Consider the following 22,075-nt stretch of genomic DNA (forward strand, 5'->3'; position numbering starts at 1 on the left):
GTTACTTACTAGTCTCATTTGTAAAGGCCTGACAGATTTTAATATTGCCATAATAGCACCCATTTATGACAGATTTTTTTTTTTTTAATAAGATACTTTCCCTGTTCCTAAAGCTAAGATGTATAACTACGGGACCTAAGACAAAGTCATACTTAAGTTGTGTGTAAAGTCAAATTGAATTTTTATACCATTAACAATTTCAGGTTTTCCATGTTGCAATTGAAAAAAAAAGAAAAAAAAAAAAGAAACAACATGTTTCTTAAACCCAGAAAAATACAAAGTATATCTTGGAAGCCCCCAAACAGTCTATACTTACTTTCTTTGCATCTCATTAGGGAATCAATACTATGGCCTGTTCTGCTGTACATGAACAATACAAAGAACCTTCACCCTTTTTCACAGTACCACAAAATTATATAAATAAATATGTTAGGACCAAGGGACTGTTTCCACATTTGGAAACAGATTTATCAACGTTGTGTCCTTACCTGGTAAATAGATTGCTGTGCCTTCCACTGACTCTTCATTAATGCCAATCAGGAAACTGGTTTCATTAGAAGTTTCCAGAAGGGGAAATGACGGAGTTGCAAGCTCAGTATTTAACTCTGTGGTGCCTAGTGTTGCCTGCTTATTAGAATCAAGCATCCTCGTCGGTACTTGCTGTTTGGGGGTCACTACTGTGGAATCCTCCCCTCTGATCAAAGCTGCCTGTGTTTCAGGGTTTATTTCCAGAGGAGAAGGGATGGTGGGCCGCTCAGAAGTCTGTGGGCTGGGCTGAGGCCCCACAGCTGCCTCGACCCCATGAATCACAGAAGCAGAAGGAGAATGTGGCCGCAGTGTAGCACCTTCTAACTTCGTTTCACTTGCAGCTGTGACAATAGACTCAGCCTCAGGTGTTTCAGTACTGGGAAACACCTTGACTGTTTCCCCAGAAACCTGGACACTGGTTGTGCTGTGAGAAATTTGGAAAATCTCAACTTCTTCTTGAGCAATTAGTTCTGTGGCAGAAGCCTCCGTTGGTTCTAATAGTTTAGGTTTACTTTCATCTTCTGAAGGCTCTGTGTCAAGAGATGAGGATGGAGGCTCAGTTAGGTGAAAGCGCTCTTCACTCGAGGGTTTGAAAGTTGCTTCAACATCTGCAAGTTCTCCTGAGGGTACTGGGGATGTGCTGGCATCTGTATTTGGCAGAGCACTTGGCTGGGGGTCTTCTGAGTGCTCAGAGTCCCCACTGCCTAAGTGGACACTGAGTGAGGGAGATGATGGTGTCTGAGAGAGCAGCTCTGCAAAAGCTGAAACTGTGGATGTGTCAGCGGAATCCGGCAGACGGGATCCTTCCATCACATCAGGTGCCTCTGTTAAACTCTGAGCCGTTAGGTAGGTAGTACCAATACTTACGTAGGGGGTAGGATCTATCAGTGCCTCCTCAGCCCCAGAAGAGAACTCTGGTTGGAAAGAGGGACTTACATATTTCTTTTCTTCATCCTCATTCTGTGTCCTTTCCAAATAGCCCACCGTTGATATGACTTCACTTTGGTCTGCAATAGCTTGACCATCAGACAAAGTGCTTGATTCAAAGATGTCATCCAGGGTTTTGGCTTCAGTTTTTGACTCTGGGTTAACCGTGGCAGACTTACTAGGAATGGGCAGAGAGGTGGCTGTGGGAAGCAAAACGTCTAATTCTGTCTCTGAGCTAAGGATGGGGATCCCAGTTGTGAAGATAAAGCCTGAGTGATCTAATGGATTTCTGTCTTCAGGAGCCTTCGATTCAGGTGTTGCCTGAGTGTAATTAGCCAGCAGAATATCACCGGAAGCCTCAAAGTTTTCCTCGGTTGAAGACACATTAGCAGCTGCTTCATACTTCTCTTGAACTTGAGTGCTGTCTTCACTACTGTCAGGAGGCCCCGAGGGTACTTCTGGATCCAAGTCCGTTTGCATTCCAAGGATGTCTTCATATATCGGTTTAGTGTGATCAATATCTATGATAGTATTTTTATCTGTGAGCTCAGGTAGAATTTCAAGGATGGTACTCTCTGTCATGGTCAATAGTAAATCCTTGTCCTCTTTGTCCAGATCTATAATAATACTTTCAGTAGCTTTTCTTCTGTCGGGTTTCAATGTGGAATCCTTGAATCCCCCGAAATGGTCTTGGAAACTATCTGCAGCACCTTCTGTGGCCCTCTCATATGACGCTGTACTTGCCGGTGTGCTGGCTGCCTCAGGAGAGCTTTCATTCTGCTCGGGATGAAGCGGCGGCGCCATCGAAACTGTCGGGAATCCATCAACAGTAACAGCTTCAACACTTGGAGCCGTGGGATGTGTTTCCAGGGATCTATCAGAAACAAATGTGGTGCTTCCTTGCCTAGTCGCCTGAGTCATTCCAGAAGCGTGGACTTCTGCATCAACTGCATCCAATTCCCCAGAACCTTCTCCAGAATGTTCATAAAACAGGTCAGATGGTTTTGGTGTTGATGTAACAAATCCTTTGGCCATTTCAAGATCATACGTTCTAGCCAGAAAATCAGTGGAAGAGGTTGCTGTTTCTTTAGTTTCTGCTGTTGAAGAATTCTCAGTAGAGACTTGATCAGTCAGAGGCTGCGGTCTGCTGGTCTGGATTTCTTCTGCCCTACCATGTGTCAGATTTTGAGAATGTTCGGGGCCTGTGGAAAAAGTGAGAGGTGTCGTGAATGGCCCTTCTGTTCTGGCGTCACTTAAAATTTCTGGTAACGTTGTGCTGGATGCTGTCTCACCATCTTCGAAAATGCTGTCTGTTTTGGAAATGAGTGGTCTCATTTCATTTGCTACATTTTCCATTCCCTCATAGTCTCCACTTGTATCATTTAAGATGCTGGCTTCTAAACTTTGTACTTGAGAAGTCAGGGGATATAATGTGCTAAGGACTTGTTCTATTTCGGTAAAATTCACTGATCCTATAGTAGGCAAAACTTCTTCCCCAGATCCCAGTCCAGAGAATAAAAGATCTGTGTCTGACTCTTTAATTATCGGGCTCGTACCTTTGGGAAAGGGTTTTATACTTTCTTCCTCTTTGATGGTTGAACTTGCAATTACACTTTCAGCTGGTACTGATTCAGTCACTGAGGCAGTAGCTAAGAAAAAATGGTATTTTTCTGTAACTTCTGGGAGAGCAGTGTACAATGCCAAGCCCTTTGAATCCAGATTTGAAGTGGACACGTCAGCTAAGGGAATGACTTCCTCCTCCACTTTCTCATCAGTACTGTAAGTTTTCTTTGTCGTTAGTGTGAAATAATCTGTGGTTCGGAGTCCAGGTTCAGGAAATGTCTGTGAATCAAAAGTTGTTTGTTCTGGTGCAACAGAGCTTTGAAGGGGTTCAAAGGATTTTTGTTCTTGAATCTTTTCCTCTGACACTATTTCACTTCCATTTCCTTGCCTTACAGGGTTGACTTCTTGTCTAGGCCATAATTTGTCTGGCTCCACAGTTGGGGGAAAGTCCATTGCAACTGTGTGATTCTCCTTCACCTCCCCCTCTTTGGTTGAAGCTTCAGTACTCTCAGCTTCTGCTGTTGGCAAAATGGTGGATCTTTGATCAGTTTCATCGATAGCACCTTCTTCTCCCAATCGTTGGTCAATAAATGGGGAATCTGTTCCAGAGGCTTTTCCCGCGGCACTGGGAAACACTTGGTCGACAGAGCTGCTTACTGAGAGCAACTGCTCGCCCGAGCCCTCAGCAGAGGCCGTGAATTCTTCCCAAGGGAAGGCTGAGGTGCTGACCAAGGTGCTGCCAGGTCCTTCAGAGTCAGCAGTGTGGTTACTGAGGTCCGAGGTAGGTGTGACAGATGGTGACATCTGGGTATCCTTAAATGCTGCATCCCCTGAGCCTTCCATCATCACTATTTCTTCTTTTGTCATGGGATAAGATACTGTCGAGAATTCTCTGAAGTCACCACTGAAATCTTCCTCCAAAGGAAAATCTGTAGGAAAGCCCTTTATTTCTGCCCTGTGAATTGGCTCTCCTGAGATCTCTGAAGCCAAGTTTTCCTTGGATGTTTGGCTTATAATTTCAGCAACCTCTCTGTCCACTGCAGTACTCAAGACTTGTTTGGTTGGCTCAAAAGGGAATACAGTTTCCACATGTGGAGACCAAGTGCCAACTGCTTCCTCTTCAGCTAGAATTTCAGGCTCTAAATTTAATGAAAGTGAAGGAACGGTGGTGGTTTCTGGGTCAACAGCAGCTTCTCCAGAGCCCTGCTCCCTAAAGAGAGAGACGGGGCTCCCTGGGACAGTAGATGACTCTTCCAGAATCCCAGGTTGACTGCTAAGGCTGGGATCTGTGGTCTGTGCTGCCAGATTGTCTAAAACTTCTGCGCCTGTAAAGACAACAGTAGAACTCGTCGTTTCCCTTTCAGACTGTGTGGGTGTCATCTGGGACATGAAGGTCTTCCTAGCAGCAGCTGCTAAATCATCAGGTGGACTTTCACTTGAGCTTTCTAATTCAGAGGGTGAAACAAACTGATCTGATCGCTGGGTAGGGGAATGTACCCCAACTGTAGAAGCTGTTCCTGTAGCTCCCTTCTCCTCATCTTTCCTTGTTGTTTCCTCCAGAGGTGGACTGAAAAGCCACTCAAAAGTGTCTGTCTCCCTTACAAATTTGGTAGGCTCTACTGCAGAAACCTGTTCAGAAATTGAATATACGGAGGTTGCAGGGACATCCAAAAGGCTCTCCGTGATCATGATCTTGCTGGTGTCTAAAGTAATGAGGGAGTCTGTAGTATTTTTCTGTGATAAATCAGTTATCATGGCAAATATTTTATTTTTGTCTTCTTCTGCTTCCCCAGAGCCTTCCAGAATTGGAATTGAAGGACTTCCTGAGAACTCGACAGTGTGTCTAGGGGTTATTTCCACCCAGCTTTCTACTGTGGACAAGGGCTCCTCAGGCTGTGGAGTCCCTGTTAAGATAAATGATGCAGCCTCGGACACAGGTGCTGACACAGAACTGGCAACTATACTTGGAGGATGTGTGGTAGAACTTTTTTCTGCCTCTTCACCAAATGTTCCTTCGGTAGCCCCTGAAAAGATGATTTTTTGAGATTCTTGGTCAATGGCAACATCTCCTGAAGACTCTTCAGGAAACAGAGGTACTGATTCAGTATGTTCATGCACCAGATGATCAAGTTCAGGACTTTTCTCTGTGATTGATTCTGGCCCCTCGGTGGCTTCTCCCTCATGGATAGAGGCTGTGGGGAAAATATCAGGCTCACCACTTGAAAAAGACTCTGGTGTTTCAGGGTAAATCTCGGGTCTCCACGTAATTTCAAGGGACTCAGTTGTTTCTTTAGGTTCATTGGGTTGCATGGCAGTAGACAATCCGGCATGGGTGATTATAAACTGATGACTATCACTTTCACTGCTGTCTGAAAAATTCTGAGAAGGTGCCACACTTTCGAACTGGCCACGCCTAGCTTCTGCTGCTTCTGGGTCCTTGGGAACAGTGGTGACTACGTGCTTCCCATTTATGTACTGCACGGATGGGGTGGTCGTGACATCTGTGGCATTGGCACACTCCTCATCTTCTTCATCCTCTTCACTGTGCAATATACCAAGTAACTCAGGTAAAATTTCAGCAATTAGATCGTGCTCTGGATCTGTCTCTTCACTACAAGGCTCATCTTCTTTAGATTCTGAATCTATTGGATGACCAATTACACTCAAATCACTCATTCGACCTGAAAAAAACAAAGAGTTTTCACAATACTTAAATAGAAGATTTGGCAGTGTACGATAGAAGAAATCGATAGCAAGGCTGGCTGATCACACTCTCACACAAAAAGAAGGATTCAAATCTGTTCACAGTAAGAGCAATCACCCTTCTACACATGGTTCTCAGTCTTCGCATTTGCTGTTTGATATTAACAATGGGAAAAATAAATCCAACTGTAGCAACAGGTTACAAAAGCTCTTCAACATGTTTAACAAAACCACATCCTTAAAATGAGACAAGGTACCATGTACACACAGTGTAATCATGAAATGGAGGAATTCATCTCTGTGCGAACTGGAAAAAAAAAATTTCAAGTTAAGATCACTTCACCAGATCATACAAAGTAACTGATTGCTGTCCTTTGTGTCGGTGAATGCGAAGATGCCCTCTATTGAATAAGGAAGTGAGAAGCGATTTCTTCTGGCCTCTTGTCATAAGTTATCCTAGAGAAGACTTTTTAGAAAAGTAAAAGAGAGGTTTCTTTATAGCCCTTTCACAGTGTAATGACAATCCTGTCCCAGTGCAACAGTAAGACAAGACTTAGCTGATTAATAGACTGGAGCCACATTCCATGCACAAGGGCAGGAAGCCCTGGGGAGGAGGGGCTGGGGGTCTCCATGCAGGGCTGTCTCACAGAAAGCACCAGGAAAGAAGAGCCCTCCACACCTTTACACCTTTATCTGTAATGAGAGGTGATCTGGACTGGGGCAATTGTCATTCTCTTCATTAACCTTTTCTCCAACAGAATTCAGGAGTCACTTCTAAACATTAGACCTAGCATACCTGAAATAACACCTATCCTCGGAACATTTCCTAGATTGTAGATTGCCACAGGGCACCAACCACTAAGCCCATCTGCCTTTTCTCTCTCCAGAAATCCCCTAGCAAAGCTTCTCATCTGGCACCAGGAGGGAGTTCTGCACCCTCATTTGCATCGGAGTGGAATTCAGTGGTCCTTGGAGAGGTTCCCACCACTGCAGATGTCCTAGTTTCAGAATCATGGCAGCACAGAAGGTACCTGTAGGTGTGCTGACCCCAGGAGAGGACAGAGAGGCTCGGAGGGTTGCCCAGGGTCTCGCCCTCTGGTCCCGGGAACACTGTTGCAGAGACAGCTTTCAGCCTAGCCCTGATCCATGCCACACATGCTTAGGTTGAACCTGAGAACTTACAGGAGGAATAATAATCACAACGACGGAATCACTCCTGCCCCTAATTGGTAGGGAAATGGCTTCTGTTGTCAGAAGCCACTCCCCTTCACCCATGAAAGGATTAACATCTAGCACTTCCTGATGTCAAAAAAGAAAAACACTCTGTTGAGACGGTAGCAATATTGTCTGTATTCTTTGTGTGTGTGTGCTCACTGCTTCAGTCATGTCTGACTCTTTGCCATTGTATTCTCTGTATCAACATAAATACAGAAGTATATGAACACCCAATAAAAACTCTACAGAGCTCCTTCTTTTTTTAACTATGGTTTGCTAATACAAAAAAAAAAAAAAAAGACCACAAAACTTTTATGTAACTAGAAGATACATTGTATTTACATTAATCCCTTTCACTCTAATAAAAACAAAAAAGAAAACTTTTTTTCTCTGTATCCCATCTTCACCGTCTTGTCACCATAAAATATCAATACTGTTTGTGTCAGAGTAGGTTACTCTTCCCTACTCCATGTCCAGCCTACTTAACTTTCACACAGTACAAATCATTCCTTATCATACATTCACTGCTTCAATCATGGAAACAAAGTGGGATAGGTATTCAAATGAACAAAAAATACTGCTACCCTAAACAGAAATGTGATCAATACATAACTCTGGCATATTACAAAAATATAAAACCCCACCTAGAGGGGTGGATGGGGTGGGAGGTTGGAGGGAGGTTCATGAGGGAGGGAACATATGTATTAACTATGGCTGATTCATGTTGATGTATGGCAGAAATCAATACAATATTGTAAACCAATTATCCTCCAATTAAAAAAAAATAAACAACTAAAAAATAAATAAAACAGATGGCCAACAAGGACCTACTCTACAGCACAGGGCACTGTGGTCAATATTCTGTAATAATCTAAATGCGGAAAGAATTTGAAAGAGAATTTACATATGTGTATGTACAGCTGAATAACTTTGCTGTGTACTTGAAACTAACACAACATTGTAAATTAACTATAAACCAATATAAAATAAAAATTAAAAAAATAAAAAATATGTAAAACTAATATCGATGATTTCTGCCATAGAAGTTATAGCTACTCCTAATTGCCAAACTCATGGAAATAATTAAATGCCATACCTTTCTTTTCAAATAAGTCCATTTAATATTAGATCACAGAAGTAATTACTGTGATCTTATACTGTTTCATGGTGTATGTTTTAAAAGAAAACATCTTCAGATGATAAATACCTTTTAATACAGCTTGTGTTGAAGGCTATCTCTCACAAAGGAAAAAAGAATGTGAGAGAATATATATGCATATGCTTATACAGGTATATGAGAGAAGGCATTGTTAAATGCCTTCTGTGCAAATCAATCTTTTGAAATATCACATCTATAACCTTATCTAATCACTAAATCAAGTAGTCTCATTGAGAATACTGTTTGAATATAGTTGAGTGAAAGTGTGTTAGTTGCTCAGTTGTGTCCGACTCTTTGCAACCCCATGGACTACACAGCCCACAGGCGCCTCTGTCCATGGAGTTCTTCTCAAGGTGAGAATACTGGAAGTGGGTTGCCATTTCCTTCTCCAGGGATCTTCCCGACCCAGGCATCGAACCCAGATCTCCTGTACTACAGGCAGATTCTTTACCGTCTGAGCTACCACGAAGCTACGCTCAGTTAAACGATTCTGTGAAACTTTGTAGAATTTAACAGGAACTTCAAAAATATGCCAGTTTTAAATTGCTTATAGTGCCGTTTAGTGTATCACCCTTTTCATTAGGTTTCATTAGGTATAAATATCATAAGAACTCATTATTAAAAATGATCACACATACAGTCTAAATTTCCACAGCACCTTGCACTTAAATACAGAAAGAATTTCAATAAGAAGCATAGGTGTGTGTCAAGCATATTAAAAAAAATCCCCATCACATTTTGTACCTTTGTATAAGCAATAGAGATTAAACTAACTACTCAGCCAAACTTCTCCAGCCAAACACAAGGATAAATAAGGAAATAACTGCTTGATAGTCTTTATTTATAAACTTCTAGGCTGGGAATAGGGTAAAAATATTCAATGTTATTATAGATTTGTATGAATTTCTAAATAAATTCCTTAAATTTTAGAAAAACAAAATGGATATAAACATAGCCCATGAACTTTTTAGTGAATAATTATAGATAGAGGTTCCATTAGGTATGATGTTGGTAGCTCTAAAAATAAGTGGGGTGGAAAAAAGCAGAAAGAAGACATAGAGGCCTGTCAGTGTCAAATGTCAGCATGTCAAAGGAACTGACACTCTGATGCTCAATTACATGTTTTACAAAAGAAAAGAATGATTTAAAATAAAATGTTTTCCTAGCAAAGAAAACAAAGAACTCATTGTAAATCAACAATTTTTATAATAATTTCATTGATTATCAACTCATTAAGTCTATTTAATTCAATTAATTACAGTCCCTGACATTCACTTTATGTTCTCTAATTGCAGTTCAATGAACAGAGTATAATATTCGTTTAGCCCATTTTCCACTTGGATAAGGAACCCTGACATTTCTTATTGCTCATAAATCTGAGGACTCCCTTAGCATTTTAGACCAGCGTATCAGGACTAAACTGTTAGATGTAATTTATTCCATTTTCTAACCTAAATAAATACCACAATACTTCAGTCACAGCCATATTATACTTCACACCATAGCTCAGCATCGTACTGGTTTTTGCATGCAAAATTAAATAAACTCCCACAACCATGCATGGCACCCAAAAATGCAATCTCCCTAAGACCAACTGATGGCACAAAATTTACTAAATACCTATTCTCTATGAGAATATTTGGCAGACTCATATTTACCAACTTCACAGAAACCTACAGCCTCCAAGGGTGTCTTCCAAATCTTTCTCTTTCTCTCTGAAACAAGTCCTCTTGCCAATAGGTTAGAGAAATGACCTTCTCATAACTCGTTTTTGCAAAGGACACTTTTTGATTGTGCATAATGCAAATGTACCAATCATTACATTTAAATTAGAATTCCTTTTCCCACCTGCCTTCCAAGTACCTGATCTGCCTTGCCTCAGAATGGCAGAAAATACAGAAATACTTAAGCAATTTCATCTTATGCTTCTCATTGTTCTTTGAAGCTGGCACTGACCAAAGGACTATCAGTGCATCATAATAAACAGGGATTGAGAAGATACATTTCAAAAAGTGCTCATTAAATATAAGCACTGTAAAAATGCTCCACTTAGCAAGAATTCTTAAGCAAAGATATGAAATGTGACATGAAATTATCTGGTTTCCTTTTCTGAAAGGAATCTTCTCACAATTAACTTGTCAGTGAAAAGTGAAAGTGGAGTTGCTCAGTCATGTCCAACAATATGCTACCCCATGGATTGTAGCCCACCAGGCTCCTCCATCCATGGGATTTTCCAGGCAAGAATACTGGGTGGGTTGCCATTTCATTCTTCAGAGGTTCTTCCTGACCCAGGGATCAAACCCAGGTCTCCCACATTGTAGGCAGATGCTTTACCATCTGAGCCACCAGGGAAGTCTTAATAACTAATCAGTATTTATTATTAAAGTAAGTTGTGTTCCAAATGGTTTCTTCTGATTTCTTAATATTGGTTCAAGGGTGAAGAAAATATTCATTGCCCAGGGCTCTGAAGACAATTTTTTTGGCCAACAGATTCTCTACAGATGAATCTATATTTTATTCTTTGTTTTCATACTTTTAAAATGTCATGAAGGGCTTCCCTGTTGGCTCAGTGCTAAAGAATCCACCTGCCAAAGCCAGAGACACGGGTTCAATCCCTGATCTGGGAAGATCCCAGATCAGTTGCTGAGGAGCAACTAAGCCCGTGGACCACAACGATTGAACCTGTGTTCTAGAACCTGGGAGCCGCAACCATGGAGCCCACGAGCTGCAACTACTGAAGCCTGTGAGCCTTAGGGCTCATGCTCTGCATCAAGAGGACCACTGCAATGAGAAGCCCACATGAGCCCCCACTCACCACAACTAGGGAAAAAGCCTGAGCAGCCACAGACCCAGCACAGCCAAAAATAAATAAATCAATAAATAATTTCTGTAAAAAGTCACAAAATCTACTTAGGATAGACAAGTGAATTCACTCCTGCCACCGCCACCGCCATCTCACCCATATTCCAATTTGCTCCTCTTTATTTAGTTTCTGAAGTTACTTCTTCATCCCCCTTTCTGGCCACCACCCTCACCCACCACGCATATTATGAGAGAGTTGCAAGACCTATAAGTATTGCAAAGCAGAAAAGTTTCTTTGCAGGGTGTGTGACCGGCGGGGGGTGGAGGGGAGTAGGGAACACCTGTGTTTTTGTGAAAGCAAGTATTTCATCAAGAAATTGTGATCTGCTCTATTTTGTACTAACAGTGCAACCTCATGGAATAATTAATGACCCCAACTCTTAGGTGAACAAATTCTTATAAAATACAACTCTATTTTAGAATTTTATTCTAAGGGTGATATAAGTTTTATTTGGACTACAAGAGTCAAACCACAGAACTCTACACAGCATATGTATAATCTTTTCCCTGTTTCTATGAATGTATTTTAACAGCTTGAATATACCACGCTAATAGATGTTTTTAACGGCATTTCACACAAAGCTTTATTGCTAGCTGACCTCAAATTACTCATCAAGTATATTTAAGTACTTAATGGCAAAGTTTTGTAGACATAGCACAAGTCTTACAATCACACTGTTAGCAGACACAAAACATAGTTGCTAAGATGCAGAGGCAGCTGGCTCAAGTCCATGTTTTCTATAGGGAATTCTACAATTTAAGAGCTTTTAATTAAATCTAAGTATATACCAATCCACTCAGTGGAGAAATATTAGGATCACATTTCTCTATTAATATAGATTTCATTTTAATGTGTGGAAAAAAAGATTTTGGTTCCTTATTTAAAAAATACAATAGACAGCCATACTGAAGTACTTGAGAAACACTTACAGAATTTAAATAGAGAAAACTTGAAGTTGTCTAAGGTATTTAAGCTTTCTGACACATACCTATGAATCTAATATATCCAGACATAAGCAAATGCTTCAATTTCATTCACCATTGATATATTCTTAACTAAAATAAAATGCTAGCTGCCACCTTGTAAAGCAAAGAAGACTACCTAATGTGCCTTTCCACTAGGTTGTCTCAGACGTTCCAAATTTCCCAACGTTTTCAAAATTTGAGACACTAAAAATGGTGCCAACTCAGGATGTTGAAAAAAAAAATGACATTAGTGATCGAGATATAAATATCATCCCCAAATCTTGTCAGTTGTTTCCCTATGCTTAAATTACTTTAATAATTGAATATCACGTGATATTTAGATCAACGCCCAATCCCTCCAGAGGTAAGAGATTAAACCAGAGGCCAGAGATCAAGATTGGATTCTGTGACCCGTGTCTCCCTGTTAGTTCTGCGAGCTGAGGTTCATTTGGTGCACCACCCATGCATGCTATCGGACACTGACAGCTCCTGCTTGCTGAGAAAGGAGCTCAATATTTCTCAATTCATGAATTTTATACCCAGAAAGCGTAATAAACAATATAAGCGTTTCTGATGGCCTCACTTTTGAGGCAGACATGTTATGGGGATGATAAATGGGAATCATCTCTTTTCCCAGCTTCAGATAATCCTCTAATAATGCTGTTCTTTCAAGTGGAAAGAATGTGTTTAGATACAGTCATCCGCTCTAAGTGCGCTTAAGGAGTTACCACTGAGTGTGGGCTTTTCTTGCTTATGGAAGAGGCCCAAGGGACTCCCTAACTTCCAATTTTTAAAGGATAAGGGCTTTCCTGGAGAGCTTAATCAAGTAATTTTGGGCCCTTCAAGCATTTTTGAACAGTAAAATAAAGAGCTGTATGAAAAAGAAGGCAGGTTATTTCAGTTTGTAAATGTTTCCTTGAAAGCAGAGCAAATGACAAAAACCAATTATTGGGCAATGCTTACTTTTCTTATCTTTTTTATGTTAGTTCCCCATGATTGTCAAAGCTTTTCATAGATAAATAGATGACAGATAATGACTAGATGCCCAACACCAGAAAAATACTTTGTTCAAAATCAAGGATTTAAAATTTAGGTAAAACTCTTTGACATAAGTAAAACAAATGCCCCTCATATGTGTGTGTGTGTGTGTGTGTGTGTGTGTATCTCAATATTTCCTTCCAAGCTTTCAAATTAAAGCTACTAAACTGAACTTTACCAAACATCACTTTGTTTTAATTACAACACTCCTTTCTTCAAAAGTTACCTCTTCCAACTGACCTCTTCAATAGCATGTTCAAACAGCTCCATCACTGTCCTCACATTTATCCTCACCCTCTCATTCTTTGTTCTCATTCTCTGCATCTCTGAGTTGGATGCAGAGAAATCTATGCCCCCATCTCAATATCCTCCTCATTCCCAACTCACATTTCTATTCAACAAGAATCCTCCTGCCCCGAACTTGGAATGCTTCATAAACCCTCCTTGGAGCTTCTCTCCTGTACTCATGCATGATCCAGCTGAAGTCTCCATTCCTCCACTAAAACTCCTCGGACCAAACGGGTTGTGTCTTTCATTTGTATGCCATAGGACTTATGTCATATTGTTTCTTATTTATAAATTCCCTAGTGGTTATTATATACTTGTCTCACCTTCCCTACTAATAACTTCTATGTTCCGTAAAGTGCAAGGATCTTTTAAACATGTAAGGCTCTCCTTATTCTAGCCACTTAGCTTCTCTTTTTGAAAGAATGTTTACGTAGTTATTTATCATCAGGAATGGAAACATTTACATTTACTACTTGGACACTTTCTTTGAAATACCTGCATTTTTTTCTGGTACTGCAGAAACTGTTTTTTGGCTTCAATAATAGCTCAAATTCTGAGACACAGCTAAAAGAGACACAGATTACGCAAATATTAAAGACTTCTATGGCTATGAAAATCAGATAATCTAAGTAGCAGGCATAGTCTCAATATTATTTTTTATCATTCCTTTCCTTTCCAAACATAGAATCCATATAGGTTCATCTCAGGGCAATACTCACTATTTTTCTCAAGTGGAAATATATAATGAACAAATTCACTTTGTCAGTAGAGTCAAAAGAATCCTTAAGCCATGAGCATATGTATTTCCTTTTAATTTCCATGCTGATAGAGAGAAAGTGATATGGGTATGGCAGGGTAATTCAAGATATATTCTCCACCCCTCACAATCACTTTTGATTCAATTACAATTATTTTGCAATGTTAAAAAACATATAGTTTCAATTACAGTTATTTCTATTTTCTTCCTTCCTTACAGATGAACCTTATAGGTTCATTTAACATGTGTGAGAAAAGCTACCCTTCCCAAAATGTGATCAAAGGCCACCATTTCATTTAGGGGAGACTGAATTAAACATTTTTTTTCCCTCCTTAAAACTGGTAAAATACAACTTAAACTTGCAGAGGTTTAAAGCAGCCCCTGCCCCAGGTATATGTCTATATCTCAACCCCTGTCTGAAGGTCAGAAAGCCTTTACTTTACTGTAGGGTTCAACATTCTCCAGGAATAAAGACTGCATGCATTAAAAAATACAGACATCTAATACTAAAAAAAGAAGGCAAGTTTAAGAAAACAAACAACAAATATGAAGGCCTGGGTCCCACCACTAGAAATTCAGATTCAAGTTGTCTAATGGGGAAGGGGGAGTGGATATTGTTATATGGAGGCTCCCTGGTGATTCTGATATAAAGCCAAGGTTGAGAAGCAACATGAGCAGAATTTATGCACTGGGGGATCTCCTGGGGCTCCACAGAATGGCATCACTGTCGGCCAGCTGTTGATACCTGGTTGATGCTGTTCTGTGCCCTCCTGGGCAACCTGATGGTTGCTCAGCAAGAGGATGAAGGCCCAGAGTTTCCTGCGAGGCTGATTCTGAGACTTTGTCTGTTATGTTAACTTACCTCATTGTTGCTGATGTGGTTCAGTCACTCAATTGTGTCCAACTCTGCGACCCCAAGGACTGTAGCAAGCCAGGCTTCCTTGTCTTTCACTATCTTTTGGAGTCTGCTCAAACTCACGCCAATATTACCTCTATTTTTCTTTTTATTAAAGAAAGCAACTATCTTTTATTGTATACTCTTCTTGCTTATTGATTATTTCAAGTTGCCTTCCCAAGCTATGGAGGACATTATTTTCCTTTCCCTAGCCTTGGTGGCTCAGACGGTGAAGCGTCTGCCTGCAATGCGGGAGACCCGGGTTTGATACCTGGCTCGGGAAGATCCCCGGGAGAAGAAAATGGCACCCCATCCAGGACTCTTGCCTGGAAAATTCCATGGACGGAGGAGCCTGGTGGGCTACAGTCCATGGGATCGCAAAGAGTTGGACATGACTGACTGACTTCAATTCACTTCAGCTAAAGTGGCTTGACTGAATGGCTCTATTTCAACAAGCCTTTAAAATACTTCCTGCGAGTGAGTGTGAAGAGATGGGCAGAGAATGTTTTATCTTCAGAGAGTGAAATGGCTCCCTCAGGAAGCAGAGCAAGGTAAGATCACAACGTAATAAAAGATGGTAACTCTAGTATATCCCGTTGTACTCTACAGAAGCATACGCGGGTGTGTTCTCTTTTCCCTTCCTCAACTTACAGAACCCCAAACCTACTCCGAACAGCACGTGGCCAAAGAAACTAACTCACCCTGTGAGATGCCAGGAATACTGTGGTGTAAGATGAAAAGATGAAGTCGCTAGAAGCCCGACAAGGTAGTGTATGCTGATTACATCCTGGGGGCAAGCAGGTCTGGGTACCGGACTGTGACATAATATGTCAAGCTTTCATAGACACCGATGTTGAAGTACAATTAAACTTTCCCCCTCACTCAAGGGATTCTTTCTTTCCGGTGTCACATCTCCTACTTTAACTTATCTATGGAAGAGTTTATTTATACATTCTCACAATAATTCTAGCAAGTATTTAGAAGGTTTGCCATAATTTATTTTCCTCCTCCAAATCAAACCATTCCTTTTAAGAATAATTATAGCTTTCATGCTACTGGATCAGGGTTTCCTTCTTGATTCACACTCAAAAGGTCTGAATATTGGCATATCCCTCTAAGGAACACAGTTTCTCATGCAATAGGTGCTCAATTGTCCACAGGATACCCTAGGTTGAAACAATATTTTACATTTTCCATTGCCCCAATTGTGTTGTAAAAAAATCAAACTATTTCCATACAAACGAAAAAAAAAATATATACAACAGTTTTCACTAAAAAATGTTCCCCTGCCCCCTCAACCAGAGCACCATTCTTGGAATCTTTCTATCAATAAGTCACTTATTAACCAGCTTTTTTTTTTTCATATGTGACAAACTGGCCTCACTGAGGTTCAATGTAATAAATTTTGCAAATAAATTTTAAAAACTGACAAAAACAGATAATGCATTTAAATTATTTTTTCATTTTACCTCATTAAAATGAAACCTTTACAAAGCATTTCTTTTTCTGTTTCTTTTATCCCATTGCTCCTCTCACCACACGTCTCTCCCCTTAGCTACACCCCTCCCCTCCAAAAGTTCTGAACACTGTCTGGGCCCGTGAATACATTTTTTATTCACTGCACAAATGAATGATCTAAGAGCTATTAAGAAAGAAGAATGTAATCCCTGTGTAGAGAACTAGGGGGTTTCCTTGACAACAACAAAAAGACAGCAGGGAATGCCCATGTTTTCTATGAATATGCAAGAAGAGGCCTGGCCCAGCACCTGGAAAAATTTATAAAGAATTTGTGAAAAGATCTTTTCTTTGCAAAAAATTAAATTTGTAATCATCAAAAATCACAAGTCCAATTTTCACATATGAAAAAGAGCAGAAAGCTAATGAGTTCTACATGTTGATAGTATAGAATCAATACTACAACTATATTTAAAATTTAAATAAGGGCTGCAGCTGCTTCTGATTTGCACCCAAAATGGCATCACCCTAGACAAACACAATCCATAGATGATTAAAATTTTAACAAGCTCTTGCAGTCAGACAGATACTAGAGTATAATTATATTTGTCTCGCTGTGGTATAAATCATCTCAAGCTTTAAGGTAATTGCATTTTTAACACATTTAATACAAAACAATCTACATTTTCGTACATTTAGAAGTTCACAATGAAACAACTGCTATAGCTGAGAGGGGATTCGTTTCTACTACATCATTGCCATGTGCAAGGCACTGTGCTGGGGGCTTTCTAGTCACTTAGGAGGTATTAAACGTGTGATGTGCTCGCCACCATGTCTTGCAAGTTCAAGAACAGATCCCCTTCTCTTTTAAGTAATCTGGTGAGTTTGTAGCATTAGCACATATGATTACTATTATAACAACTGAGGCCTGTGGCGATCAAGCAATTTACCCAAGATCAAATAGGTGGCAGAGAACAATGTTGACCATGAACCCAAGTCTGTTTCCAAAGGCTCTTTCCACTCCATCAAACTCTATCCCATGGATCAAATCAACTACCTATCCATGGACTTTCAGAATATCACAGAGTGTGCTCCAAAAATCCAGTTCTAGTATAGTACTTAGTGAATGGCAATTATTTGACTATTTGTTGAATACATGTATGTTAATATATGTTTGGATACATACATATATGTATAGCTCAGTTGGTAAAGAATCCACCTGCAATGCAGGAGATCCCGATTCGATTCTTAGGTCAGGAAGATCTGCTGGAGAAGGGATAGGCTACCCACTCCAGTATTCTTGGAATTCCCTTGTGGCTCAGCTGGTAAAGAATCTGCCTGCAATGCGGTGAGACCTGGGTTTGATCCCTGGGTTGGGAAGATCCATATATATATATATGCATATATACATATACCCAGTCATCTTTTGTTACATAATCCCTGTGATTTGGAAAAAAAGAGTATGTATCAGAATTTAGGAACTATTCTTTCTATACAATAATCACTACTACATCCATTTTACTGGCAAAAAATTCCTACAGAAAGTTTAAGAAACTCCTGGGTCCACATTGCCAGGAATCAAAGGAAGGACTAATTGTAGTTTCCCCAACTTACATCACCTGCTTCTGTAATACTGCTAATTCAAACTGCATTTGAATTAAGATATTATAAAACCTTAAATCACATTTTAGGGTATGCAGCCCACTCTAAAAAGTAGTTTTCCGTCATTTAATTTTACAAATGTGTAATTCTAAACCATGATACATCATGGGCTGTGTTTTGAAAAGCTAAACGTACTTAACTTACAGATGATGCTCTCTTTATCAAAATGTATCAATCATTGAAAAATAGGAAAATGCGAGAGAACACTCCTTCCTGAGGAAGTTGCCCGAAGTTTCCATGAATCTGTATAGGCTTCTAGGTGAATCCTAAGAAGGCATTCATCTTCTGAATCAGGGGTGCCACTCTGTCATTTAAGCCCAGTCTAGAAAAATGCCTGATAGAACTTGGGGCTCCTTGGCCCAGCTGGTGAGCCTCTGTTGTGAAGCAATAAGCTAATAATGAGTTTTCAGTAATTTGTTTTTGATCTTACCCTTCCAACAATAACCAGCTTATATTTCATCCTTCTCATGAAATATTTTCTGAATCCCCTGCCTTCATTGATTTCTTCTTCGTTGACATTATCTGCCATTTAGTCAGTATCTCATACCTAGTGTGTGATTATGCATTTCTGTACTGTTATTACATTTGACTATGTTAATATAAGCTCCTCAAAAGCATTTAAAGACTTTGGGAGCAGTGCCTATGGTTTACAGTTATTTTGTGTCCCTTTTGATTTTGTTAAAGAACAAAGCATGTTGTAGCTTTACCTGAGGATAACTCTTGATTGACTACTCTGCTAGAAGACAGTGTGCGCCTTTCTCTCAAGGTCACTGCTAATGACAACTAAGTGGCATTTGTCTTTGGCTAATGCCCCACCTCAATAGCAGCTTTGATACTCGCAACTTGTAATTGAAAGTGCCATTTTTAGAAAGAAGAGGCAATGGTTCATGTTAAGAAGAAGACAACAAAGTTCCTTTTACCCATCTACAGAACATCTTTTATTAGTAAGCCTCAACCTGTGAGAAACACGATTTTACTGTCTTCAAGATTTTCTTGAGATTAGTGGGTTAATAAAATATTTATAGAGCATTTAAAAGTTTCAGATTCTATGTGTTTTGTATGTGTGTCTTATGTGAGTGTATGTGTTAGACATACAAAATATTTCACTTAGAAGGACTTGGTAAAAAGGTAAGCTTTGATCTGTAGTGTAGTGTTAAGCTCATTAATAATTTAAAAATATTAAGGCCAATTCTTTTTTTTCCTACTATAGAAATGAAGGGAAAAGAGACAGTCTCTTCTTTTTTTCATTATTTTACCAATAGAAGAATTCAGTCCTTTTCTAGACAGCCAAGGAGGAATGAGGGAAGCCATCCTAATTCCCTTCAGGGGAAAAAAAAACATGTGCTTCTCTGGCAGGGAGCCACAGCTGGAGCCCAGCAAAGGGAACCACTCAAGTGTGTAGGCACCCGCCCCATCCACTTTCAGGGATGTGCTCCAACATTCCGCAGGAGAGAAACAGCCCAGAACCAGAGCTACTGGTTGCAGCGTGCGGTTCTCCTGTCGTAGCAGGTATCTGAATAGCCTACACAGAGCCCCTTATTAGCAGCAAATGAAATCTGAGCCATCTCCTCTTAAACCAGTAGAATGCCAATGAGAAGCCAGGCTTTCCAGACTCTATATTCTTTCAGAAATTGACAGATAGAGCAGCACCTGAGCCAACAGGGAGTCATTATTCCTGTGAGTTCATCAGGGGAGAGAATTGCCTCACTGCAAAAATGCTCCAGGGAGTGCCAAGACTCAGACCAGTGCCAAAGTGTCAGACCCAGTGTGCCTCTGTCTGCCATCTGCCGCACTTCCCCTAGATGCCTCACAAACTACCTCTGAAGTTTAAACATGATAAAATATATAATGAGTGGTCTGAAAGTATCAAGCTATAAGTGCATGCTTAATGATTTTGCTCTGCACATACTCTGAAATATAATTATATATAATTTTGATTACATATAGCTATCAATAGGATTAAAGTTAGATTTGCTTAATTTGTTTTATTCAGAATCATGTAGAGAGTTATTCAAAGGTAAATGTCAATAAATGTGTATCATTATAGTGAGATATATACATACATGTAGTGAAAACTGTGCGTGCTCAGTCGTTCAATCGTGTCCAGCACTTTGCGACCCCATAGACTGCAGCCAGCCAGGCTCCTCTGTCCATGGAATTCTCCAGGCAAGAATACTGGAGTGGGTAGCCATTCCCTTCTCCAGGGGATCGTCCCCACCCAGGGATCGAACCCACGTCTCCTGCATCACAGGCTGATTCTTCACCATCTGAGGCACAAGGAAAGCCCATATAGTGAGAGACCAATTTAAAAAATGTTTTTACTTAAAAAAAAAAATCAACTCATTGAGAATGAGTAAATTTTTTGCTGCTCTATTTTGAATTACCCAAATAATCTCATTCTCTTTCTAACTGTGTTCTGAGGTACATGTTACTTTAGAAACTACCATTAGGGATGAGAGAGGGGTCCCAAGAAAGTGGGGCTCCTAATATCCCCCCTTCAAACACTAACCGGAACAGCCACTCTTTTATGTGCTCAAAATATGGAGGCCCTGAATAAGATTTTGTTTGAAGAAAGGAATCTGATTCTATAATTAAAAATCTGAAAGTAGTTCTACATAATAAATTATATAAAAATGAAAAATGTGATTTAAAAAAATTATATAAGGTTATCTTGGGTAACATTACTTTTTAAAAACTGATGACTGTGCTTTCAATGGTATAAATATTGGCATTTACCCAGATATCTCCTATACTCAGAGTTAACAACCCTTATTCCTTATCCTCCCTCAAAAGCATCATATTCAGAAAATAAATATTTAGCTCTATGCACATTTCTCAAATATACAAACAAAAATGCAGATGGGATTAATCATATGAGAATTATTTCTGAATGATGTAAGCAATAAAGTACCATAATTCTCAACAAGGAAACAGAGCAAAATAAACTCTAATTTAGAGGCCAAAATTATTTTTCTCAAATTAATCCTTAATGCCATTTCATTAATAATTTCATCAATATTTTATATTTATTATCATTTTAGTTTCATATTGGCTTAATACCTGTCTTACACTTAGACTGGATAGCGAGAAATGATAAAACTAGCAAAAAAGAACACCTGACCAGCAAATAATACCAAGCAAGTCTGACAAGTAATAGGCCGTATACATGAGCTTGTTTTTAAAAAAAAAATAAGTCACTTATTTTAAGGTTATAACCATGAGCATTTGCATAATAATGTTTACATTCAATATCTGTAGACGTCTAAATTATTCTTTGAGTTAAAATTACAGTGTATTAACTTTTAAAAACATTCATAATCCTGTTACACTAATTTATGACATTTCAGATGATTTCAAGGAGGAGCATTCATTTAAAAAAGGGAGAGAGTCCAGAATTGAGCTAACTCTTCCTATGCCTCTACACTCTCTAGATTTCGTGTATGTGTGTTAGTCACTCCGTGGTGTCTGACTCTTTGCGACCCCGTGGACTGTAGCCCACCAGGCTCCTCTGTCCATGGAATTCTCCAGACAAGAATACTGCAGTGGGTAGTCATTCCCTTCTTCAGGGGATCTTCCTGTCCCAAGAACTGAACCTGGGTCTCCTTCACTGCAGGCAAATTCGTTACCGTCTGAGCCATCACATGTTCACAAAGAAAACCTTTCAATAACTTTTCAAAGTGCAGGTGTGCAAATTACTCCTGAAACAGACAGGAGCCGTGTTTTCAGTATCCCCTGAACCACTGTTAAACACACCCTATAGCATTTTTCAGCTCATAAAAGTTTTATGAGCTGAAAAGTTCCTTCAGATTTTTTCTAACTGCTAACTACAGTTGCCCTCCGGCAACAGCGCCCTAAGTTGCTATTAAGATCCATTTGAGCAAATAGAACATAAACGTGTCCTGCACAGTCTGTTTTGTTTAATAGTAGTACAAAATTTTTTAAAAATCAAGATTTATGTGACTTGCTGAGAGCAGCAAAAAAAATTATGAATGCCTTGGTTTAGAGTAACATGGGTGGTATTTTTGCTTACTTGAATATACAGTATGTGTAGAGGTCA

General features: G+C 39.7%; 1 protein-coding gene across 2 annotated transcripts in view; it reads right to left on the reverse strand.

The window, feature by feature from the left end:
- The window catches only part of VCAN (versican), a 115,704-nt gene that overhangs the window by 42,033 nt on the left and 51,596 nt on the right, over positions 1 to 22,075 (reverse strand). For both annotated transcript variants that reach the window (XM_043464720.1, XM_043464721.1), the window contains one exon: positions 489 to 5,699. In XM_043464720.1, the coding sequence (XP_043320655.1) occupies positions 489 to 5,699 (5,211 nt within the window). The remainder of the gene's footprint in view (positions 1 to 488; positions 5,700 to 22,075) is intronic.

Source organism: Cervus canadensis, chromosome 4 (assembly GCF_019320065.1).
Source record: "Cervus canadensis isolate Bull #8, Minnesota chromosome 4, ASM1932006v1, whole genome shotgun sequence".
In the NCBI taxonomy this organism is placed as follows: domain Eukaryota; kingdom Metazoa; phylum Chordata; class Mammalia; order Artiodactyla; family Cervidae; genus Cervus; species Cervus canadensis.